This window comes from Pelecanus crispus, chromosome 7 (genome assembly GCF_030463565.1).
Source record: "Pelecanus crispus isolate bPelCri1 chromosome 7, bPelCri1.pri, whole genome shotgun sequence".
NCBI lineage: Eukaryota > Metazoa > Chordata > Aves > Pelecaniformes > Pelecanidae > Pelecanus > Pelecanus crispus.
Window position 1 is genome coordinate 41,541,172 of NC_134649.1, and position 26,403 is coordinate 41,567,574.

Genomic DNA, 26,403 nt, shown 5'->3' on the forward strand with positions numbered 1-26,403 from the left:
CACCAGTGAAGGCAGACCCCTAGCCCTAGGAAAACCACTCTTATCTACAGGTGGGTGAACTTGTCACCTCTTGTTAAAATACCCGAGGTGTCCACCTTCAGAGAGTAGCAATTGCTACAGCTCACAGGCCTTAGTTGAATTAAGCCAGTGCACTCCCAGGTGACAGTCTGACTTTATAAATGCCAGCAGTATTATTCTCCAGAAAAAAGCTGAAGCAAAGTTCTCAAAGCTGGGGAGCACATCCCAGCATATCTATTGGCTGCCTTAGGGCCACAGTTTCCTACAAGGAAGCATGAACTTCACGTGTTGGATTACTCCATGTAGCTGTAGATGGGCAATCAATCCACCTCTCTCCTTTTGCTCGTTCAAAGATTCATGGACATATCTGTGCTCAGCAGCTTTACCCTAATTCACTCCATAACTTCAGTGTCCCTTCACCTCTCTGCATTGCACCTGCAAGTACTATTACTTAATGCACTCACAGAGCTGGTAGGAAACTTAATTAACATATGTAAAAAAAAATACTCGGAGGTCTTCAAAAACAGGCACTTGAGATGTAAAAGTGTGAAATGAAATTATCTTCAAATAGAAAATTTGAAAGTGCCAGTGGAAGCAGACATCTAAGACCTCAAGCGTTTATGCAGCTTTTTGTATTGTTATTTTTTCAGTAAGACTGCCTCAGAAATGGCAGGGCTATGGGAAAAAAGTATGTTAGCACTTAGAGTCTACTCGTAAATGCATTAAGTGCAACTATTTTACTGAGAAAAAAATCAGGAGGAGAGCAGAGTCCCTCCTCCTGGGGAGCTAATCTCAATTACTGCTCACAATCATGCTTCAGCTGAAGAAAACCCTGCATAACTCCCATGCTGTACGTGATCTGGCAGTCATGTGCACTTGCCACTTCAAAGACACTAATGTAATGAATTAAAATAGACTTTTTCCTTACAAAAAGGAAGAAAAAAGTGAACATTCAAGCAAGAAAAAATTTCTAAAAATAGGCCTTCCATTAAAAACTCTATTTATTGCAATACTGTCCCACTTCCACAGAGATTACAATCCCTAGAAGCAAGTTGCCAGTACACAGAAGTAATTTATGTAGGCAAAAGAGAGATACAAAAGTTTAGTTGGATTTGCTTATACGTTTACCACAAACTCATGATCAGTTTTTGCAATTAAATGCAGGAAGGGGTTCTTTGCCAGCCCCATACACAATGCTGCAACTGTCCGGGCAATGTGGGACAAAGGCTGCCTTATTTCCCTGCTTTCCCTGGTTATTGGAATACCTGCGCTTGGACAGCTATAATTAGGTTGCAACTCAGTCAAGCGGGATTTTGAAGCTCGCTTTTTCTTGAAGTGGTAAATGCCGCTGCTCGATGTGGGCACCAATAAATACTTTCTCCATTTTGCAGAACGCAAAAGCTGAAATTTGGGAAAAAATGCTGCACTGCACTACTTGAAACCCTTTCAGTGGCTCCCTGCAACATGGGGAGGCATTTTCGGCCAAAAGAAGTTGTTAGCACACAAGTTAGATATCAGAAAGATAAAAGTTTCCTATACATGGAAAATAGCAACACGAGCTGTTTTTGAAAACAGATCATATACTTCCTGTAATTAATTAAAATTTCGAGACGTTTCATTTTTTTGCCCCCCCTAGGAAACACCGTTAGCTCCTCTCTTCTTCTGAGCATCCTGTGTGTTTCAAAACGTACCCTTAATTCCACAGAGAATTAACAATTCTGAAGACTTTGCAGTGATATGAGCATGTTAAAGCTCCCTGCAATGAGACATCACCCAGTGTGGGAGTTAAAGCGCTTCACTCCCCCCACCCGACGGGCACCTTGTGGCTCGAGGCCGGGAAGCGTGGTCGCTGTGGTCTGAAGCCCACCTGCCCCTGCAGTGCCAGGTAAACCCTGTGCAGGGTTATAAAAGCTATCTAATAAATTTGAGGGCTGGAGAACAGTAGGAGAGAGGGGAGCAGATTCTCACATCATCAGGAGGGAAATAGAGTTTTAAAAAGCCAGTTGTGTCTGTGCACAACAATGAAGCTTTATGTCTATATAAACTGACAAGTCAAATTGTACTCCTGGGCCCAATTCTCAACATCAGCGCCATTTGACGGTGATAGCTCGCCTCCTGCCTCTGCAGCCTAATGGCTCTGTCTGCCAGGAAGGGCAGGCAGGATGATTAAAATAAGCATTAACAGAATGGTTTGGTGATTAGCTTCTCCCTCTCTCTTTTTTCTCTTTGCTTTCTCTTTTTTTACATATAGTTTTGTCTGCCAAAGACTGCTAAAGCCTTCTCTTCATTAGCAGTGTACTTAACAAGTGTAAATTTAAAGTATTCATTTTCTTAAGGCCAAGGATTAAAGCAATTAAGGAGAACTGCTGCAACCTAGCACTCAAGTCGATCCTTAACATGGAAAAGAAACAATGGTGCTTAACGTATTTAAACAAAACCAAATTATGTATAATTATCCTGACACCCTGTCAAACTAAATTTTCACTCTGCTGCAATGATTTGTTAAAATCTCCTTTCTGAAACAGAAATAAACATTTTCTTTCCCCATATGTCAACAGGTCTATGGTCTCTTTGGACTACCTTCATGGTAAAACATTGCAACAAAAGCTAGTGTCCACTCTCATTCTGTACTCATTTTACCATCAGCCTTCTTCGTGATATCGTATGGGCTTAATCCCTCACCAGGTCTGCCCGCAGGAGACCTGAGCCCTTCCCATCCCAGCAACTGGCCTGTGTACTTGCATCATCAGGGCCCAAAAGAGCGGAAAATAATTTTGAGCAAATGCCTCTAGAAAGGGAAGCCATATTCCTGCAGTATCTAGCCTAAAATAATTTTGTACCTTCGCCTTTTATGCACATTAAGTCCTTCTTAACATACGGCAACAATGGTATAGAACGGGGCCTGATCTATCTTCGGCAATGAATTTTTTAGCTACTGTTTTAAATGCATGAAACTGAGACTTGCCTATGATAAACGCTGTAGCTTTTTTGCCAGACCACAAGCTGTAATGTAAAGTGTTGTCTTCTACAGAAAGAGGTGAGGTGTTAACTGTGAAACCACAGCGAGCTGGTAACAGAAAGGTGTTAACTCTGGAGCCTCAAGAATGGCAATTTATATTTCAATGTTGTTAACTGTCTCACTGATGATTGTTGCAGCAGAAATACTGAGCAAAGGCACGACATAATCAGATCTTGCTCAGAGATGTAGATGCTCAAATCCCATTAATTTCTGTGGAAAATAGAAGGTCCACAAGTTCCCACAAACACTAAGTTTATGAATAAAACCCAAACACACAGCTATAGCATGCTACTATAGAAAAATGTAAAAATGCAGCATTATTCCCCATCTTAGAGGGGGCCAAAATAAATACTCCATGTGCTGAGCCCTCCGCTCTGTCCATATGTGTATGCCTGCAAGTCTATGTCTGTAAAGTGTATGCCCATAAATACATATATGAAAATGTAGAAATACCTGTTTATTAAAAAAGAAGTATTTTTCTTCAGACTTTATAATTTTCGCTTTTGTTTTAATAAACGATTTTGTATTTAAAAGTGCCTAAATAACAGGTTTCGTGATTTTTGTTTCAACTTAAACTGTCAGCATGTCATTTCGGTTTCTGAAAACCACAAACATTCAGTTCTCTATTTTCCATTTTAGGATTACTGGCAGTTTTTTCTAATTCTCTTTCAGTTCAGCTTCCTTCTGCACTTTTATTTCCCCAGAAGAAAAAACAAAAAAAGAAGGAAAACAGTGGGCAAATATAGAAAGGAAAAAGAAAGCAAGTTTTTTTTCCTTTCCCCACAAAACAAACAAAACCAGAATACAAGCACATATCTGGAAAGCTTATTTCTCATATCTATATATTTTTTTCACTCTTTTGACTCAAAAAATAAATTAACTTGACCTTGCAGATATTGGTAAACCCATCCCATCAGACTTTTATTTACTTTCCAACCAGAAAGAACACTTGGCTCCATTAATATACCTCCACCTTCATTTACAAAACTCTTACTTAGAAAGCAACAGATAGCATCGCATCCGAATCACTGAAGCTGCTGATTCAGTGCTGGACGAGCCAATGAAACTGCCAACAACCACCAGTTCAGATGGTGTCTCCTAGAGATGATCACTTCCCAGCTACCTGGTACTTGAATCTCCATTGGACAAAGCTCAAAATACTGTGATCCACATTTGCAAGACAGCAGATAAAGGAACTGCCCCAAGTTACAGGGTACAAAGAGCTCTTTCCTTGTGGGATCAGAACCTTTAACCACAGCATCTTTACATAGCCGCATGTGGGTCGGAGGGTTGGATCACTGTGAGCTACTGGTCATATCAGAACCAGTCCTCTGGACTCAGAAGGGACTCTCCAAATTCTTGCTATTGGCAGAACAAATTGCCGAAGTCATTGTTGTGCAGTGCACTGGGTTTCAATACGATCTGGTTTGGGGGTTACCAACTAGCCGCTCTCATATCCTGAACCTTAAACAGAATGCAAGGGTGTATTTCATTTTAAGTTCATGGCAACATTTCAGTTCAGAGAAGAAAAATCTCTCTTTGGAAAGTGCCAACTCCCTGATAGTTTTGTTTACTTTCCATCTCATCAATTCCAAAAAGCTGAGTATCTAGGATACTAATGGGGCATGTTCTCCCCACCAGCATGAATTCAGCTTACACAGTACATCAAAGGATAAGCAGAAGCCTGGAGACAGTTTTACCTCAGGGACTGGGAATACACAAGAAGCACCTGAGCAGCTAAGCAAGTCCAAGCACTGACAGAGTAAAGGGGCCTCAGAGACCATGTTCACTTTAATCCCCTTATCAGCAACTTGTCTTTGGTTGGAGGCTCTTTGTCACTAAGTCACTTGCCAATGAACTACCATCAAGGACACCAAAGAGCAAATACACCATGAGCTCAACACAGTAAACATCCTACAGAAGGGGCCAAGAGATCTTTTGTAATGGTCACAATAATTTGTCTCTGCTATATTATAGACTAAATGTAAGTGATTTCTGGAAGCCAATATTTTTTAGCTAGGAGGAAAACGATTGTAGAAACCTTGAGGCAGAAAAGGGTAAGAAGCAGCAAGAGCAGTGATGGAATGCAGAGAGACAGCCAGGCTAGAGGTCAATGAGACTACACGATAATATGTAAAATGCCAAATGTACATTACCTTCCAGACAAAGTCTAGGTGTAAAGGGCATGTGTGTGATCATGAGGGATGGCTGCCTTAATGGAAACCCTTCTAACCACTTCTAATTTGTTCCTATAGTTGAGCTGATTCCACTTCTCTAGATCCGATAGAAGATATCAGTGAATGAAATGGCTCTTAATCAGATCTGATTATGGTATCCTGCTATCTTAAGATAAGTGCAGCAATGTATGCAGCATACAGGAAGGTCTCAGAGATTTCAGGTATCAAACTAAGCAATGCCCCACAGGGTTGGGAAGGGCAGAAAACACCACAAACAGTGGGGTTTCCATCTAGGGAGATACACGTGACGATATGTTGTCTCCCAGTATTTCTGCTGGGCTGTACTGACAAATTTGTCAGTTTTGCCATATGTAGGTTGGGCACATGCAAGAAGCTTTCAGGGCGTGACAGCAGTCTCCAGCTGGGTTCAAATCATAATCAGATAAAATATCATGGTCCAGAAAACAAATCATCCTGTTTAACTCAAAAAGGAAAATTGTTTGATGGGGGGAAAAAAAACCCCAAACTGTTTCAGGTCAACTCAAAATTACTTTTTGTCCATTCAGCTACCAAATCCAAACCACAATTATTTGCACAGTTCTAGCTTCTACTGCAATACTCTCAGCTGGAAATATTAATGCATAGTGAATCTGACTTGCCTTGCTGGAGTTGCCATAAAGTCACAAGACTCACGAAGCAACTGGAAAAGGCTTGCTCCTTCGTTAGCAGAACCTCCTCTGATGCTCTCAGTCAGAAAGAGCAACATTGGCAAGACCAGGATAAAATCCACAGCCTTCTGAGAAGAATTTATTTGCTACTGCATCAGAAGAAGATAGGGAAATAGACTTGTACCTGGGGAAAACAGAGCTTTTTTTAAAAAAAAATACACCAATTTAGATTCTCTGCTGCTTCCCTCCCTTTCCATGGGTTTACCCATGCAGGGTGCAAAGAAAGCAGAGTCTGGCCCCAAGAGAGTTCAGATGCAGCAGACTGATCTACCAGCAGGCTACAATATGTTCCCAGAAGGTGCAACATAATTCTGAGGCCAAGAAACAGCCTATTAGCTCTGCATGCCATTAATTTTCATGAATAGTTCAATCCAATGCTCACAGAAGCTCTTGGGCATCTTTCCATTTTGTCTAGCAGGACCTGGATCAGGGCTTATTTATCTTTTCATTATATACCTTATCTTTAAGTAGGAAGCAGCCCGAACAGATCAGTGCAGCTGTGCAGGTTTCAAGCCCTCCACTGGGCTCTGTGCCCAGCAGCACGCGAGACGCTGTCTGCAGTTCAGAGTGAAGGCATGTCGCAGTCAAAGCCATTCATGGAGGCTTAAACTTCAGGCCTGTTTGACTAAACTTCTCAATTCACCACAGTTCCCCTGTTTTGCCAGCCTGAAGAAGCAGCCCAGCAGGTTCTTGAGTCACATGCCAAAATGCCTCCTTCATACTCCCTGGAACTCGAAATGATTACTAATAGATATTCTTGCTGAAATGATTTAACATAATGTGCTGAATGAGATCACTAAGTCAAAATATCTTTCCCTAAGTGACTCTCTCTCTGTGTGCCTGAATGCTAGAGGGGAAGGAGGACAGCACGAGCTGAATTCTTTTGCTGGCTTCTGTATTTTACAAAATCTCTAAGTTACTGAAGAATTCACCTTAGGAAATTTCACCCAGGCTCATTACAAGAGGTCTGTGATGCAGGTCTGGCAGGCAGCTGGGGGATGGGGACACAGGAGTTTGGGTTAACCGCTCTCATTCACATTTTCCCCTTTTACAGTATTTTCAGTGCTCTCCAGCCTAGGTTGGGAACTGAAGACAGGCGAGGAAATGAGGTGGGCATGAAAGTAAAGCTGGCAAGGGGATGGGCACTCTTTGCCCTGCATGCACAGCCCTGGATGCCCGTCACTGCTGCAGCTGCATCTGTTACAGCAGGCTGAAAACACCAAGTGAAACACAGAGTTTGGGGAGGAACCACAAAACACATCACTGTATGCCAGGGATGCTCAGGGTTTTGCTGAGAGGCCGGGCTGCCCTCACCCATCCGAGTCTGTCAGCCTCAAAATTAACTTATGGAGGTCAGTACTCATAACAGCGCTATTGCGGACTTTTGATTCAGTCTTCCTTTCTGAGAAAGCCCCACACGCTCTGGCCCAGTACAGCTATTACCTGCCAGCCTAAAGGATGATGAATGTTATTTATATTGCGGTAATGGCTAACCACTCAGTGGAGACCAGGGACAGGCTGTGCTATGGACTTTTCAAACACACACTGAATGAGGACTGCCCACAGATGGCTGAGTGTATGGAACTGCTGAGACATTTCAGGATAATGTTCTTGAACGCTTTGGACACAATGACCTCCAACAACTCTGCAGCACTTGTGCTGACTGCAACAACACATGGTGCCATTCTACAGTAAGGATGTTCATTAATACCAAATTCTTATCAGTTGCTGTGAACATGCCCTTATAATTGCAAAAAACTCATCTACTTCAAAGCAGGCAACTCCTTGGTAGGAAGGCCTTTAAGTTCCTTGATGAATAAATGTAAAAATATTAATCTATTTCGAACCAAACAGAAAACATATAAGAATAAGGAGGTATTCTGACTAAAAGTTTTCCTAATATTAGCTGCTATAGTTTTGCTGTCCAAGAAAAAAAGTGAATTAACAAATAAGAACTACTCAAGATGTAGATGAGAAAAGTAATCCAGCAATAGTAAAACATGAAGGGCCTGATCCTTTAAAAAAGCCTCTAAGACCAATTTAACTCTGACACATGCAAACGTGCAGGATTAGGCTTAAAATAATTGCAGGAAAATGAAGAACTGAAAAATTATACCCTTAGCTTTTCAGTGAGGTGAGCCCAGAGGGTGGATAGCTAACACTCCCTGGGAAATATCCTCCCAAGAAATCACCCCACAAAGATGCAGAGGAAATACGTCTAAAACATTCAATGCAGATTTTTTTTCATTATTAATCATTCTCTCTGTGTCTTAGAAAAATCATGCAGTGACTTCTTTCATATGCACTGAGGTACAAAACCCTAAAATATTAAGTGACATATTCCAGCAAGAAATGCCTTAGAGAAGGTGCTGTGGAATAGGTGGCGGCCCCTCTTTTATCCCTTCTACAATTAATATTCCAGTATTGAAGTTCTAAATATATATCCAGAAACCAGCAGACATAGTGTCCATCAGCAACCTTATTAAAAACCCAATGCTAAAGATCTACCTCACCTTTAAGTATACTCTTTACATTTAGAAGTTGCTTTAGATGAGGCTGTGCCAGAGCTTCATAGCCAAAAAAGTCTGAAGACACCAGAGCCCAGTAAACAGACAAAGCAGGGATCAACCTGATATGCTTTTTTCTGTCTTTTCAATCAGATGGGTGGTCGCTCCCAAACCAAATGGGAGAAATAAAGCACACGGTAAGAGACTGCAAGTACTTTCTAGCTGTCTCAAGTCTGGAAGTCTCCTAAGAGGACTGATGTCTCAACATCTGGGCATTGTCTTCACTGTCAAACACTCACAGAGCAATGGGATTTGTCAGCAATCTGCTGAGCATATACAGATGACAACTGCAGAGCTTGGAGAGCTCAAAGACATTTACAGACAGATAGGGGTTTGCGATAGATGTGTGGAACCAGAGCTGAGATCCAGAATCTGTGAAAATTACGCCCAATAGCTGTAAAGCCTTTAGCTGTGGTAGTTAAACAAGGCACCACAATATGCAAAATTTACTGGGTGTGCTTTACAATTACACAAATTGTTTAAGGGAGGCTGATCAGCCTCCATGTCACATATTACAAGGAAAAGGTTATTGGGATGATTTTGGAAGGTGATCTTTGCTGCCTAAACTACAACTCCATCTATCACTCAAATATATGGAAATGAAGCATCGTTTATAAAGAGGTTTTGGACTGTCCTAAGTACAAATTTCATGGACGATGGATTTAAAGCTCTCTCCAGCACCTACATCTCACCTAATGGTACTCTATCCCTTGTAGATTTTCAGCCTGTTGCCCCACCATGATCTACATATCTTCCTAAATCTTTCAAAAGATCTTCTTGACAAAGGGATATGTCTTGTTGGTACAACAGAGAGAGGCATTATATCAAAAGATTTTTGCCTTACTGACATAAGCTCCAAATGATTTCCAAAGTCAGCTGTATTTTCAATAATTTGTCTATTTTGTGTTTTTCAAAATAGATCTATTCACTTATGATAGCATACTGCTTAAGCCCCTCCATCCTCCAATACAGCCAGCGATAGAGCTTTGCATCAAACTTTTTATAGCATCAAATGTGGCTTTTTTCCTTGGCATCCTAAAACAAAAAAAGAAATCTTTATCAGCTACAGTCTGTAGAAAAGCATAAGTTAGCTCTGTGGTATTCAAGAATAGCTGGTGAGCCTCTGAGGCTATACGTTCTTCTGCTAAAAGATATATTACCACATCTGTGTCTAAATATTTTTGCTTCCTCTGTCTGCTAAAAGCAACACCTACAACTGCTGTAACTGAAAATGACAAGATAAAAATATTTTTCACCAATTTGTCACCCTTTTGCATTTAACAACACTGAAGGTATAGTCTAGTTCATTAACAGAGTTTTGCCTGTTTGTATTTACATATAACAAGGGAGAAAGAAATGTGTTAAAAAAGAAGAAAATGGAATTGTAAATACGACAAAAATGGAAACAGAGTTTGTGGGTTGGTGCAGCATCTAAAACCACTTAACACATTTGAAAAGGAACAAATGTTAACTTTCAAGTTGCCTCACTTAACTGCTTTTAACTACAGCAGCACATAAGATGGCCATCATGTATTTTCATTTGATCTCCTTGCTCAGCAGTCTCATTATAAGGTTTTACCCTTATTAGTGGGGTTCTCAGTCTCTACGTTTCATGTCAATAATAAACCTTTTTCACCACTTTTGCATAGTTAAGTCATTAGAAAACTTTAAAATACACTACCTTTTTTTTTGTGAGCGGGGAGATGTCATCATGTATATATCACAAAGGAAAAAATACAAAAGCAGAAAACATCATGAATTCTCCTTCAAGCAGATGGTATTGCAGTAGCACTGAACAAGTTTATATTAATTACTTTCAGAAAGAGAAGGAAATGTCATATTTGAGATAGAGGATCCTACCAAAACCCACTAAACCATCCGTAAATCTAACAATAGTGATATTTTTTCATTAAGTCATTGTGACAGCTGTCAAGCTGGGGAAAACTTTTTGTTAATGCCAGTACAATTGTTCATTTAAACAAAAGCCAGTAATTCAGTCACACTGGAATAGCTTACGTCCCCAGCTCTGCCGTACAATCTGCGCGCATGCATATATTACATCTATATGCATAGCTGCTCTTTAATTTTTATCTTTGGGGCTACAATGTGATTTGCCCAGAGCATGAGCAGAGCCCTACAAAAAGCAGGCCAGAAGGCAATTTGTGATTGAGTTGTAACGAGCCGCCTGTGTTTTCCCTTGTTGGAAGGGGGAGGTTTGGCACCCCAGGCTGGCAGACGGAGTAGGACATGCTCCTTGCATGCCAGGCTAACCGTGTGGTCACCATTTTTCCCCACGCCCTCAAAATAAGAGAACACAACTATCGGTAGAGATGTCACCTCGCTCTGTGTGCAGTGACAGACTGAAGTAACAAAGACATCGACGGCACCCTCCCTCGGGACCCTGTGTGACCACAGCTTGACCCAGAGCTCACAAGGAAATCCCAGCAAAGGGCTTGGTGCTATCACGGGCTCTTTGCAACCAATAAAGATGCAGAGATCCCATTAACGACCTCCACTTGAGGCAGGGACTCTATCAGTAGGGTGATTTTCCAACAGCAAACCCAACTCTGAACAAGAAATGGAGTGCAGCCCTTACCTCCTCGTAGACATCGTCATTCCTGCTAAAGTCTCCGGCCCTTCTTGGAAGGACATGGACATGAACATGCTGAAAATGTGAAACAAAATAATGGTGATTATCAAGCTCACGACTTTCTTTTCTGGATTGTTAGCATTATTCTCCACACATACAAGTAACTGTGCACGGGCTCCCACAGCATTATTTTCAGAGGAAAATACATTAACCTGTTCCATAACTGTATCTCAACTCTTTGGAGAATATGAAAAGATGAAAAACATGAGAGAGCAGCTCTGCTGTATTATATGAGCTTCAGAGTGAAATACTTGGAAGTTTAGGGGCTCTGTGGAATTATTCATAGTTGTCAGTCAGAGACGTATTTAGCCACAGCTTTGAAATGACAACATACCTCGGAGCTGCGTGTTGTGACTTCAAAACCGAGCAGAATAAGAAGGTGCCAGTGATGGGACACGGCTGTAGCAGGCATGGGCAGAGGGCTCATGCAGGCAGCCCCGGGCTCAGTGCTGCGCTGCACAGGCCGGGGGATAGAGGAACTGATGGTACATAACGGGGACCATGTAGGTAGAAATGCTTCAGAAAAGGACATGCACTAGGCTGTTCAGCATGGCTAAGGCAATGTCTTTCGCAAGGTTAAAAAGACTTTAATGTTTTGCTTTTGCCCCCAGGAGGTTGTAGCCCGAATATAACAGACTGAAAGCCCCAGGGGTACGAGGTGCGTGCTGGGGGCACACGCCTGCAGGGACGTGGGCTCCAGTGCACCAACTGGTCCCAAATGTACGAGGCACAAGAATTATAACCCCAGTTTTGCAGAGCCTGAAGCACGAGCATCACTCTCCTGCTGGCGGGGCCATTGGTCGGGGGTAGCAGAGCTAAGGGCTATGAACTGCACAGGCAGCTTTGGGCTACCCGGTGTGGGAGGGAGGGGAGGGGCAGTGTATTTTTGTCACAAATGTTGATGAGATATGGGGAAAAGGAACAAAAATATGGACAAGAAAGCAAATATATGACTTGCCACCTTGCAAACTTGATGTTGTATTATTACTATTACTATTTTTTTTTTTTCTGTTAAGAGATGATGACAGTCTCTTCATACCATATAGGAAGGGTAATTGAAGATTCTCAAGACTCAAACTCTACTAGGAAATCAAACAAATGCTCATCTATATGCTTTTCTGCAGTAAGTTCAACTACAACATTGCAAAGCATTCTTTTATCTTTTCCCCTTTCTCTTTCACTCTCTTTTGAGAACAAAAAAAAAAAAAACAAAACAACTGGGAATAATTCTTCAGGAAAAAAACCCTAACACCTCATTGAGGAGAGGCAGCAAATGATCTGAGTGACAGATCACATTTATGCATCTCCAGATCTTTTTAGATGGTGCCTAAATCATTTAAAAAAAAAAATACTGCATCAAATGCTTTACATAGAATTTAGATAGCTTGCCACTGACTCAATTTGATGAGGTAGAAATCAGCTGAAATTCATGCACCTCATTGAAACATTCTTAAAACATGGCTCAAGTCTACAATGAAATCCAAAATCAAAAAATATTTTCTTAGGCTATTTGTAAGAAAATTCAAACACACCTATATTGTGCTAGCTTCAATCCATAAAAACATGTTGCTCAGTGAAAAAAATGAAGTCACAGGATGTTTCAGTTAATGAAATATTCGGAATACCACTCTTTTTTCTCAGCTTAACCTAGAGAAACTGAATATGTGATTGCTTATTCTTATCATTATCCGCATCTGTCAGTGTATTCAGCCTAGAGATGAGGATGATTCTTGAGGGTTAAAGCTGTGTTTTTGAGTAATACATCAGTGATAGTGTTCTGATAGTGTATTATACTAATATATCATGAAAGCGATAGTGCTCTTGTGATGCATTAGTGCAATGTATCATCTGAACATCACTGCTCTCATGATGTATTGCTCAAAATCACAAGGCAAGTTTAAAGATGGTCTTCAGTAGCCCTAGGCCTGAAATTTTGCTTTTGGACAAAGACAGACTTTCAAGAAAAATAAAAGTGAAGATTAAAGTTTGCAGTGGTACGGTAAAATTTCACTAGTGTGTCACACCTGTGGTTCTCACTGGATTTTAAATTTATTCATAAAAACAGAGAATAATCTGCCAGTCAGTTTCTTTCTCTTCTGCTACAAGGAGTGATAGTTTTGCTACAAATATCAGTTTTCAGGAATTTCTCTTGATGATATATATACAGCCTAATATCAGCTATCAACAATCATATCCCTCAAAAGTTCAGCCACTTTGAAGAGTAATTTTTATCTCTGGCAGAATGTTCCAGGATGCACACGGAAGAAGATCTGTATACCCATGACAGACAATTTGGAATATCAGAAAGCACACAGGGATGTAGTCCAAAGCTCAGTACAGAGATGCTGCACTGCAGATGCACAGAGCAGCACAGCAGGTAATGAATGAGCCTAATGTGATCTTCTACCCAAAATGGGCTCTTGCGATCAGCGTGAAAAAAAGAAGAAAAAGTGTTTATGACAGCATATGGGCCACTTGGCATCAGCGGGGACAATCTCAGGGGTTAGTCACCTTTACTACATGCATTATGTTCTTACACAATGCCAGGCTGCATAGCAAAATCCGTCAACTGTATCAGAAAACAAATGAGTATTTCCAAGGTTTCGGATAACTACAATCAATTTAAAAGAGAGTAATTTTTTCCAGACATCTCCCCCCCTTTTTTTTTTTAATTCTGTGCATGGAACATAAATAAAATCTGGATTCTCCTTACCGTTTGTGTAATAGAAATGAACAGGATCAGCAATAGTGTCTCAAGTAGTTTCCTTCTCTGCAGCTTTACCAAGAAAACACAGGGAAATACAAGCAGCACAGAGCAGTGGCCACCACGTAGTGAGAAACAACAGAAAAGGGGATTTCACACCTTCTCTAACCTGCCTTTCAGCTTCTGGCCTTCCCAACCTGGGGAGGCTGATATTTTGATTCATTAGGAGTTCTTTAATTGATCATTTTTGCTCCTTAGTGTTATTTGTTATTGCTAAAGCCTCAATACACCAAGGCACTTAAGCACCAGCTTGATTTCCAACCTGTGAATTGGTTCAGTGGGAGTATTCACATTCCGGATATTATGTATATGTCTCACTGTTTTGCGTCTGCTGCTGGCTACAGGGAGATCTCCCCAACTGGAATCAGCAGAAATAACTTCAAGGTGCCTGCAAATTAAAGTTGCTTCCTTCCATTTTGTTTTCCAGGCAAAACAAAAACCTGCACATCCAAAAAAGACATTTGCAGTTGACTGAAATGTGTCAGTAGATAAAAACAAAATATTTGGCTGCGTTTTTTTTTAACCAAACAAACAGATTTAGGCAAATTGTCCCTCAAAACACTGCTTGGAGACAAAGAAATCCAACCGTTGTGTACACAAAATGTCAAAATAAAGCATTTCAACTTTTTCCCCAGTTATTGTGGGTATCCTCATGTCTGGTGGGTGGCAGACAGCCCCATCACATTCCAGCAGGCTCTATTCAATCACTTTTGATTGTATTTCATTTTTTTCCTAAAAAATTGCTTTCCCCTCATTTTGCATTATTTTGATTAACAAGCAAGAAAAGCAACATACAACAGCCAAGACATTTACATTAATGGACCGATCAATATCACCCGCATCAGGGTAGAAAAAATGCAGAAACACGCTTGCATTGCTTAGAGTGTTAGCTACCATTCCCTCTTCTTGTCAGACACTGATGGAGAAAGCTGTGCGCGATCGCAGGAGACGGGCACGCTGGGTATGACAACATGGGGACACGGCAATATGCCCCCAGGTGGGCTACACCATGGGGATCAAAGATGCCTGAGCTCGAGTTGCTTCTGATACTGGGGACAAGGTTTCCTGCCAGGGATGTCCGGGGCAGCAGCAGCTGGAAGGAGACTGTGGGAGCTGAATTTTATAGCACCTTCAAAATTAAAATTATTAGACTGACAGTTTTGTAAGGCTGGGACTGTAGCTTCCTCTGTTTTCACGGTGGCTACCACTTTGTAAATGAAATCTCAGTTTGAGAAACTCCTAATGGTGAGAATTATCAAGTGACGCAAAATCACTCTTAAGAGAATTTTTTTCAAGACCTGTAAACCATGAATGGCGAGAGAATTAGAAAACATACTGCAAGGAACAAATCTGTAGTGCCATGAGGAAATTGTGAGCCAGAGCTAGCATGTGCCATCTCTGACCTCCCACTGCAGCAAGGGGATCCACCACTGGAGCCCGATGGTGTTCTGACTGCGGGAGCATGGGGCTGCTGGCGGGCACTCCAGAGCGCAGTCATCCCACCGCTGCTGAAATCTGGCAGCAGCACAGGCATTTGTGAGGTTATATATCTAAAGTCGATTTCCAGTGAACCAGGGCTGCAAAATGCTCACAAAAGTCTCGGCCAAAAAAACTGGAGCCTGTTTTGTTGGAAAAACACCCATTCAGGTCAGATGAGTTTTGCTTCAGCACTCAAGGCCATGCAGAAAGCAATGTTCCTAGTTACTGCTGGTTTTATATACTGAATTATGGTCAAATAACCAATGTGTCACTACTGTACTGGATGTAAAGCAAAAATACTAGGCAAAAATAGACACTGAAAGAGATTTCCTGGGTAGACCAGAACACTGAAGAGCAGGTGACCCTGCCACACACCACTGAGGAGGACGTGGACGTTGCCCACAATAATTCATGAACATTATGTTGTGTTCGCTCAGCTGCTGTGCTGGTTAGCAGAGCAACAAAGCCCAGCTTCCAACAGAAAGGGAGACAACAGCCTGTATGAGAGCTCCTCAGCACACACCCAGGGTCTATTAGCAATAAATGTTGCTATAGGATGAATACATAAAAACTGGCAATGGGTCACACAACCTTGAAGACAGGGGGACTGCCAAAAAGTTGGCAGAGGAAGGGCTGTACCCCCCACACCTGCAAAAGCAGTATGTGGCTGAGCTGTGCCTTCATGCAGCGAAACCAGATGCTTTTCAGCAGCTTAATCCTTTCCCTCATTACTTTTCATTCTTTCTACAGAGACAAAGCTTTGCAGCCATGGGCTTCCACGGTCTGATGGTGCAGCAAGATCAGGAAAGGCTGTGATGTGGGGTATGGAGGGACATCAGGGCGAGGAAGAGTAAACCCCAATGTCCCTACCACTGTCCTGCTCAGGCAGGTGGAAGGGCAGGAAGGGCATTAGCAGCTGCAGGCAGCAAGACTTGCTGGCCAGGACACCCCCATCAGCCAATTCGCTAGGAAAAAGGACAGTGGTTTGTAGATAACACCTTGTTTGCTGCAAAGTCCCCTGTCCATTACAAAGACATGGGCTTCTTACAGGAGGCTGTGATAATGCTTCTTCTAAACAACCAGATTAACTGTAGAAATTCCAAACTAATAACCATTCTCCAAGTAAGACTGTTAGCAGGTGATAAAGAAAATCAACCATAATACTGAGATAGCCACATGAAAAATAGGGCAATTTTGTCCTCTCTGTAAACTGGGCTTCCATGGAGCCCTTGTTTGCTATTCTTGATTAACTGCTCAATTATCCCTGTTATAAAATTATTCTGTGGAAAGCCCTGCCTGTATATCCATGGCTCATTAACAGAAAGCACTCCCTCTGCTGTCCCCGAAAATACATCGCATTACCCAGACGCTAGCAGGCTTGGTACAATCGCTCTTTCTAGGCATTGCAAGCCAATTTCTAGGGCCCTTGACTTGCAGGCCCCGGCAATGACATCTTCATGGGGAAGCAATTTCTGTTCAGTGAGTATTTATGAGTTCTTGACATTTTCTTCCTAGTCCTGAACTGGGTTGGGATGAAGAAACAAATTAAAAAAAAAAAAAAAAAAAAAAGGTCCTATCCAACATTAGGAAAAAAAGAGTTTTGGTCAATTAAAGCACTCAGTTTTCACAGCCTTCAAAATTATGCCAACATTAATATTTTTTGTTTTTTTTAAATTTACATTTACAGGTGTTACAAATTACACAAAGTAAGACCACTTTAAAAGACCTAATTTTTATAAAATATTAAAACATGACAGGAAACTACTTGAAGCAATTCCTTTCCTACAAAAATGCCCCGTTTTTAGGAATCAGCATTTTTCTTTCCAGCTTCACTAAAACCTCATGCACGAGACTGTATAGATGCAGACACTCGGCACCTCCTCCCCAGATGGCAGCTCTGGCATTCTCCTGGTAAGGGTTGCTCCAAACCCAGGAAGGCTGCACAGACTAGCACACTTTTGTAACACCTTTGCTTTGGCTGCAGTTCATTAAAACACAAAACCAAAACTTGCTTTTCTACCATCATGAGAAATATAAGGATGTGATACAGACAGAAAGGAGTGGCATGACTGCCAGACTTGAGAGCAGTATGTGCAGGGGGATGGAGAGACGCCTTGGAAGGGCAGGACAGGGAAATCTGCATCTGCCTCAGAAAGCCCAAGGGGACAGCAGAGGACATGGCAGAGACGCAAGTGGGAATCAGCTCAAAGAGCGACCAGAGAACAGGAAGGATGGGAGCTACCAACACAATGGAGATGGTGGTGGAAGTTTTGTGAATCAAAAACATTGCAGAGAAAGAGGGTGCAAAGAGGGAAAACAGAAGAAATTCTAACAAGTCTTGGGAGAGGAGGCCACACAGGCTGTCCAGATGCTAGCAAGATGCAGCATGAGGACCCTTTCAGGAGCCACTTGTGTGGCACTGCACTGTACACATACCCTTAGGAGAGGAAAAAGAAAGCTTTGCAATGATCCCTACCAACATTTATGCCATGGATTTGCCTCTGGAAGAATGAATATCAAGATGCTTGCTCATCACAGAGAACAGTACTTGGTAAAGCAACAAAATGGAGAGAATCTGCAAATATATCAGAAACCAAACCAAGTGGGGGACTTGCAGCAGAGTACATCTTCAAACACGTATAGACTGAGAAATGTGCAGATTCAGCATCCTCAATAAATAATGTATCTGCCAACTGCTATAAAGTTTTAAAGAAATGAGCTGTGGATGAGCTAGAAAAGAGACCTAAACCTAATGAAAAAAATGCATAGAAGGATTTTAAACCCACTTGAGATCTGCAGTTATAACTTCCACAGCTGAAGGCAACTTTAGCATTTGCAAGAGAACTGCCAACTCCTCCCCCCCCAAGCCCCAAACCCAAGAAAACTGGCACAATAATGAGGGTAATTAGCCTGTTCATTGGAAGTGGTGATCCAAATGTAATTTGGACATCTCCTATGAGATCCTCTGAAAGGCAGCAAATTAATAAACTAAATGGAAGTAAGGGTGGGATGGTGCTTCTGAACTGATATTTCCTGACCTCTAACCTGGTCTGCAACTCTAGGAATGAGGGTCGACACATGGTGGTAGGAAGGTCAGGCCAAGGACCATCACCAGCTCCTCTCATCTGCCATTATTCAGTGCCTATCACCTCCCCAGCACCCACAGTGGACAAGATGGGTAGACCTGCAGGAGCATCAACCATTACTCTGTGTGAATTAATAGGAAGAACACCACCTTGGGCCAACCAAGGACCCTGATGGGGAAAGTGCTATGCCATGTTTCCTCGATTATACATCAGCAACACTACAATCAGAACACTGAGAGACCTGTACAGCATCTTCTAAACCCTGAATAACAAAGAACTGCAAAACAAACCCTGGAAGCCCCTGCATAAAGTATCACTTCCATTTTACAGGTGGTAAGGCTGATGCACAAACCAATGAAGGTGCCTCCAAAGCTGCTCAGGAACATGGTGCAGGCTTAGGGACAGCTGGAGAGCACCTGCCTTGAGGTCCTGTGCCTTTGCCTTCCCTCAGAGTCACTTCGCCCAGGTGTTTTTGTGCAAATTTGGTGTTGCTGAGATGCAAACAAAAGCGCAATTGCATTCCCCTCACCTCTGATCTTTAGTTAAGTCTTGATAAATGCATATTGTTTTAACACTTGTGACACGTGTAATTAGGGTTCTTTAATTTATGTTTCAATAAAATGTTCTATAATAAACATTTACTGCTTTGTGAATAAACATTTAAATGAAGCTCCTAATGGGGGTTACATGTTTTGAAGCAGTTCATGGCTTTGCAGAAGTCTCTCCCTATACTTAATGAGAGTCATTTCCATAATCTGTGCATTATTGCTTAAGCCTCCCTTTAGGAATATTTTACAAAGTAAAATTCTGTGAAATATTATCAGCCAAAAGAGAAAATGCTAAGAGGATTATCAAATTGTCCCGTTAAAGGGACAGCACAAGCTTTCATTTCCCCCCCGAGACGATAACATTGTAATTATGTAGAATGTGCTTACTAATTATCACACCAGTGCGTTATTACTGGGTTTCTCCCTCAGAGACCCGGTCTAAATGAAAAGGATGGGAGACCCCTAAAAGCTCTGATACGAAGGACAATATCATGCTAATTTACTTTCTGATATTAATAAGAGTAAGGATCACCCCCCCCAGGCAAATCTTGTAGATGTCAAGAAAGGTCCATCTCCCTCGAAGGAGGCCGAGTACTGTTATGTACGAAGTTGTGTACAGCTTCTCCCACTGCGTCAGCCCTACAGCCTCACAATTAACAGCCAGGGTCTCATCCCCATTTTGCTGAAACTTCCACCCATTTTCTCACTGACTCCAATAACAGCAGGACTCAGCACCCCAGCTGAGATACAAAGTACACGGAGGTCGAGGGAAAGATTATTGTTGGAATACAGAGGGTTTTCAATTCTCTGGAGTATCTGCAATGATACAAACACCTGTAAGATATTTCTTCCATGTGTCTGAGTACATCTGAGGAGAGCATAAAACTGAAATATATCTTCTCTCCACTAGCAGGGAGTAAGAGCATTACAGCAGCAATGGCCCACTCCCCCTTTAATGCAGGGGGTAGGGAAGTTGGAGGAAAATGAGAGAAGATAAATCAGGAATGGATGTGGCAGGGGGGAAGACAAGCCTTACATACCAGTTACTGTTATCCTGAGAGGGAAATCGGTAACTTTAATTTTTGTGGTTATTGCCTTTTTAGACAACTGTAGCAACTTCTTCTAGGATGATGACAAGGTTCCCGCAGAATTAAAATACGGTCCCCGTCTCCTCTTTCAGTAGTTAAAGGTGGAAGAGAGGTGCTACTGTAAGGAGAAAGAAAAGGTTTCCGACAACAGTAACGTGACTGAGCCTCATAACTTTCTGTGGAGGGTGAAATGCATTCAAGCCATGGTGCTTTCCGTCGCAGTATCTATCAGTGCTAAGGGAGATTTCCAAGGCTCTGTGTCAGTACTGAGGCATTTTATACCTTCAGGGATACATTTCCCAAGAACTAGCAAATATCTCTGTGCATACCTATAGCACTCACTAGACTGTATTTAGTTATTTATAATATTAAAATTATATATAGTAGCTATGGGTTCCAAAACATGGGCTGTTTTCCTGTTTTATTGTCGAATGTGCACATTCATCTCTAAGGTTTAGCTGCTTCAGTTAAACCTTTTAAATGTAAATTATTTTCTGTTGTAAAAAGCTGATTGTGGGAGTTTTAGTATTTCAAAGATGGTAATTTATGTGACTGGAACAAAATAAAACATTCAACAGAAACAGAATTTTACTTGATCAGAAACACTTTTATGTTTCAGTATAGTTTTCTTTTCATATTTTCCTCCTGCAGCAGTGGCCTCTGTCTTTCAATTAGCTTGAAACAGAAGATCTTAGATAAAACCATAATTTAACACCATTTGCATATGTGTCATTCCACAACTTCTTCACCGCACATTTAAAGTACTTTTAAGCTGTTGTGAACCAATGCCTGAAATCCCTTACACAGCTGCTCAGCTGTTCACCCCTCATCAGTCCACCAAAGTCTCTTGGAATGGGGAAGCAGGACCAGTCTCCAAACAACCCACGGGAGTAAGTAAGTCTCCTCTCTTGTCACCTCAAACCATTTCAATGGCATAGCCAGCGATGGAGCTGAGAAGCAGATTTTCAGAATGGACTGCTGGTCAATCCTATTTCTCTTTGACATACTTCCTGCACACACTTGAATCTGGGATACAAAATGGTTTTGTGGAAGTAAACAGCCTCCTTGAAAATCAGACTTCATAGGTCACTTACAACATCATCCAAGGTGACTGAAATCCCTGTAACGACCCCTTGGTCTCAGCAGCTATCAGATCAGGCCTTGCAGAATACCACAGTGTCAGCATCAACACCAGTCACCTTTGAAGATTTTGACAACAACCTGTACAAGCTAATATCTTCTCCCAGGCTACCCGTGCAAAAGTACTTTCTTTCTTGATTTCCCAAAGAAACTACGATTTGTCTTGCCATCTTTCATAATATGCAGCCCTGCACTACTTCCCTTTCTGCTCAAGCCAGTGGCAACACTCTTACTAACTTCAGGTTAAGTCCTTCATGACACGTAGAAATCTGACAAGATGATGTGTTAATAATGGCTCAGGATACGCGATAGTATGTCCCCAAACTTTAAAATAAAATAAAATGCATCCCATTGCCTTTATTAACTGTGTAATATGAAATCAGGCTAGAAAAGGTACCAATGTCCCTGTCTCAAACTTTTTTTTAACCTCTTAAAGTACTTCTTTTGTAAGCCCTTGCATCGCATGCAATGTTTGCACATGTCCCACCTAAGTGTACTGAATGGCTACAAGGCCAACACTGATAAACAGAAATTCATCTTCCATTGACTGTTTGCTAAAACAAGAACTCGACCGTTTTAACTCACCAATTTAATTACAGAAATGTATTATTGATTCAGTCTCTCTTCATATTCATGAGCTGGCTAGAGAGAAGAGTGAACTGTTCTCCTCAGTAGACTTTCACCTTGGTAAGTATGAATTACCCTAATTGGGAAAAGAGTTCTTTCAAAATTGTTTAAATCCACAAAATCCTTTCAACCAGGGAACTTTGGTGGATTTGTAATGCACGCTGGCGTTTGCCAGGAGTCCAGCTGAAACCACCAGACTTGCTGTCCTGGAGACCTTTCAACAGACAGTTTGTCCAAATGGACTTTGTGACTACCAGGGCCATATGGGCAGAAGGGTAGCAGAGGTGAACAGTTTGTGATTACGTCCCTAAGTCGTTTAACCTTCAGAATTACAATTCCACACACTCTGCCACCCAACAGGAGGCTGCGCAAGCAGGTGAAAAGATAGATGTCTATTCTTAATGACTGTTTAGGAGACTGCTGCGCTCTGGTCTGTGCCCATGTTGGTTCAGTTCATTAATGTAATTAACCAACAATCAATCTTTTTAAATTAGTTACACAAAAACAGCTACTGCCAGATCAACTGACATGAAAGTTAGGTCATGCTCCATTTCTGCACGATTTAACATCCACACTGGAACTGAATATAGGGCACGGAAGCATCAGAAACTGGAGCCAAATTCATCTGAAGCCCTACAACTTAATTAAAGTGTGCAAAATCTGTGCAGCTGGCTTGGTCTTATTTGCATGGCCTTCCGTGCTTGCAGCTAAACACCTTGGCAATATAAAAAGTGCTCAGAAGACAAAAGAAAGGAAGACAGAAGTGCTTCCAGGAAATATTTAGTAGTGAAGGAATTTAAATAATTTTAAACAGTGTAAATTTATGCAGGGCTTGAAACTGGACCTTAACAGCAGCTTTCATGATTCACCAGAGGCTCTGTTCACAAATAAAATGAAAACAGAAGGAGCTGAAGTTGCTATTAGCGTCTCTTCCCTTTCTGCGGGCTCGGAAAAGACCAGCAAAGCAACCTCGTTTTTCAGTGAACACAAAGGTTACCTGTGAAGGGTTACAGCACAGTTTCATTGTCAGCCTCGACATGCTGATCCGCTGCCCCGGGATCAGAGCGGAGAGCAGCTTATAACAGGCTCACAACCTTCTTCCCTCTTTCCCCTTCCTCTGGGGGCTGGGGAAAGGATTTGGTTGGCCTAAACCTGGTGCAATGTGTTCTCCAGAAGTGCTGGCCGAGGGGTTGCTAAGGTGACCGAATCCTGCCCCTACTCGCCTTCCAGCCCAGTGCTGGAGGGATGTGGAGGAATCAGCAGCCCTGCAGAGCCTGGCTCGGACCGAACACGCCCCACATCGTACAGACGTGCCCCGTTTGCGCCAGTCTGAGAGCTGGTCTCAGGGGAAGCAGCTCGGTGACCTCTGGGTTGCTGCTTGTGCAGCTCCGCAAGGCTGAGCAAGGCTGCGAGGGGAAGCGCGCGGCCCCGCGTCGCCGGCAGGTTAACACGCGGCTCTGCCCGGCGGGCGCGGAGCATCTGCGAGCTCGGGGTGGGAGCACTGTCAGCCTGGTTTGAGACTAATAGACAATTTCTTTCCCAGCCCTCTAAGCTGAACCTGAACTAAGCTGCTTTCAATTTCCCCAAAAGGCCAAGTTTGCAACTTTGCCTTATGCTTGTCCATTAAGACAGCATCTGGCTTCTTTTAATCCCTTGCAGTAACTGAGTTGATCCAATTGCTTCCACTGGGCCTAACGCAGGCATTGCTGCTGAATGACTGCCATGAAACCAGGTTTCTCCTCCTAAATCCACCACGAAACGGATGGACAAGAGCCTCCCTGCGATGCAGTGCTGCAGGAGAGCACGGCAGTGCCCGGCTGCTGCGAGGCTGCAAATAGCTGAGCACATCCCATAAAGTGCTAAGCACCCTCCCTGCTGTCTGCCAGAACAGCCATTAAAGGTTGCCGGATCAGGCCTGCCAATTCGCCTTAAGTGAAGAGTAAATGAAACAATCACCTGGTTTTCACTTTTGTGAAATCGGGCAAATAGGCTGGTGCAGAAGAAAAGGAGGAGTGGGAATTGGGGCAGGTGGGGAAGGAGAGGGAAGATGCCTGCTTAAGTTTCATTTTGAAAGCTGCATGTAAATTAGCATGACGGGAGAAAAAAACAAGCCACTTCTGGGAGACCGAGGAGGAATGTGCAACCTGTCACTTAACACTCCCCACCCTCTGCAGCATTGCTGCCAGAAAACCACCAGAGCAGGTGCCTCCGGAAACGAAACTGAAGCAGACATAACTGAATTTAAAACTAATAACAGCAAGAACTTCAATGAAACTCTCTCTGACTAGCTAGAGCAGCTTTTCTTATATAGGATTTTCTGAGCTTTCATAACTCTGCACTCAGAAACCATCCTAAAAAGTTGCAGGCAGCATATTATCACTTTGTGCCTCTTTGTGAACATACATGCACCTTTTCTGCAGCACACGTGTAACAGCAAAATACAAGGAGCCCACCTTGGCAAATTCCATATTCATTACCACAGTGATCTCTATTTTCTTGGCATAGGCACTTCTATGTCATTGCTCTATGATATACACGCTGCCAGTTGCAAATGGGCTGCTTCTGTAGCTGGAGGACTGGGTTCCAGGAACTGGGGGAGTGGAGATCTTGCCCCAGGGGAAGCTCCCCGTTTGGTTTGGATCTGCCTCACTCCACAGGCTGAGCAGGGAGCCTGAGCTATTTGTGGTTTTAGTATCCAACATTGCTGCCAGAGTCAAAAGCAGGCTGCAATGCACAAGGAATACAAAATAGAGACCTAGAGGGCAGGCAAAACTTTCATAAATTCAGCTCATCTACCAACATCGAAAGAATTACTAATCAGAGAAAGCAAGCTACAGAAGTGTTACCATTAATTCTACTCTGCTACAAGCCACGTGGCTAACACCATGACACCTTGCCATTTACTGAGGGAGAGCTATTTATTTATGTAACCTATAGCTCACATTTAAATAATTAGTCTGCCTGATAAATTTGAGAACTTGCAATTTGTGTGCCACGTTTGCATAAGCACAGCATATTTAATGCAGGTACAATTGTTTAACACCTCCAGCATCATATTAAAGAGTTTCATATAATTAGCAGAGTTAGCCACTCCAACTTTCAGGCCAGTTACACATTAAAAAAAAAAAAAAAAAAAGTGCTAGTTGTACAGAGTGAAGCTGCTGCCCCAGAAACGTAGCCTGCGCTTCTAATAAGGGATGTTCAGAGCGTGATATGTGCTGTCTAGGAATACGCAAACCAGGTCAGATAAGACAGGACTTGATCCGAAGTTCCCCCCAAACTTCCTGTTACCTCAACAAGTCTGAACACTCCCCAGACCACTCTGCCATCTTTGGGTTTCTTCCAGCCCACCAGGAGCAAAGGCCTGAATTTAAGAGGTGCTGACTACTTGTTACTCTCTTCAGCATCAGAAGCTCAGTGCTCCCTTATAGCCAGATGCCAGAATACCACCCGCAAGACTGTGAATCAGAGCTGAGTGGTTTTTACATCACAACATCTTTGCTTTAGGCCAGGTTTCTAGAAAGTGAAGAGTAACACTCCTGGGATGCTATTCCGGATGCAGAAGTTCTGACTCTTCAATAAGCAGCAGGAGCATAGGGATACAACTAGTGAGCTATATTCACTCCTCAGCAGAATGGTCCTCACTTCCAGGAGGTGCATCAGGGATGAGCTTGATCTTTGTTGCTATTATTTTGACATAGTCAAGTGAGCAGAACCCCAGTTGTGTGAATCATATCATGGCAGTCTCTTGGCATCTCAGCAGAATAAGAATGCAATAAACACAAAACCTTGTAGTTCAGATTTTAAACATAAAAATAAACCTGAATTTCAGGTTAAAAATTGAATCAGTGGAGGAACCTGAGGTGAAAGCTATGCTTATAGAGAGTAGATGCCATTGACATTCCTACTACATTAGAATTTGCTAAACAACATGAACTGAACTAGCCTGTATTTTAGAACTTATGGTGTGCAAAGTGACAATTAGAGAGGTGATATTCTGAAAATCAAATCACAAATTCAGCCATTACAAATGCTCACTTAAGAGCTTTGCTTTAGGTACCTCGTCTGAAAAGAAGGCCAAAATAAGTTTGTTTATTTGCTTCTTTGGTAACTGTTGCTCTTAGGCTAGATCTTCAAACACCCAAATTTAAAGCCAAATTTCTGAAGTCTTTCTGCAACAAGCAGCAACTGTGACATTGACGCTTCTTGTCAGATTTTCAAAGCACTTCAACATTCAGTACACTTCAGAGAAATTAGCCACCTGCATTACTGCCAAGCAGTTCTGAAAACACTTTTTCATCTATGTTAAGCTCTCATGAAAACTTCTACCTATATGTCTTTTCCAAATGGTGTTTAGGCACTTCAGAAGCTATTCTAAGTTTGATTATTTTGGAGACATGTCAAGGTTCTTTGCACAGGGAATTATTTTCTAGTTCAATCTATACAAAATTGTAAGGAAACTGGGATCAATCCCACCATGCCTGTTTATCACAGACTCGTGTATCATCACAT

General features: G+C 42.2%; 1 protein-coding gene across 1 annotated transcript in view; it reads right to left on the reverse strand.

The window, feature by feature from the left end:
• The window catches only part of FHIT (fragile histidine triad diadenosine triphosphatase), a 426,006-nt gene that overhangs the window by 73,398 nt on the left and 326,205 nt on the right, over positions 1-26,403 (reverse strand). Inside the window, exon 4 of the mRNA XM_075714505.1 lies at positions 11,106-11,174. Within this exon, the coding sequence (XP_075570620.1) occupies positions 11,106-11,174 (69 nt within the window). The remainder of the gene's footprint in view (positions 1-11,105; positions 11,175-26,403) is intronic.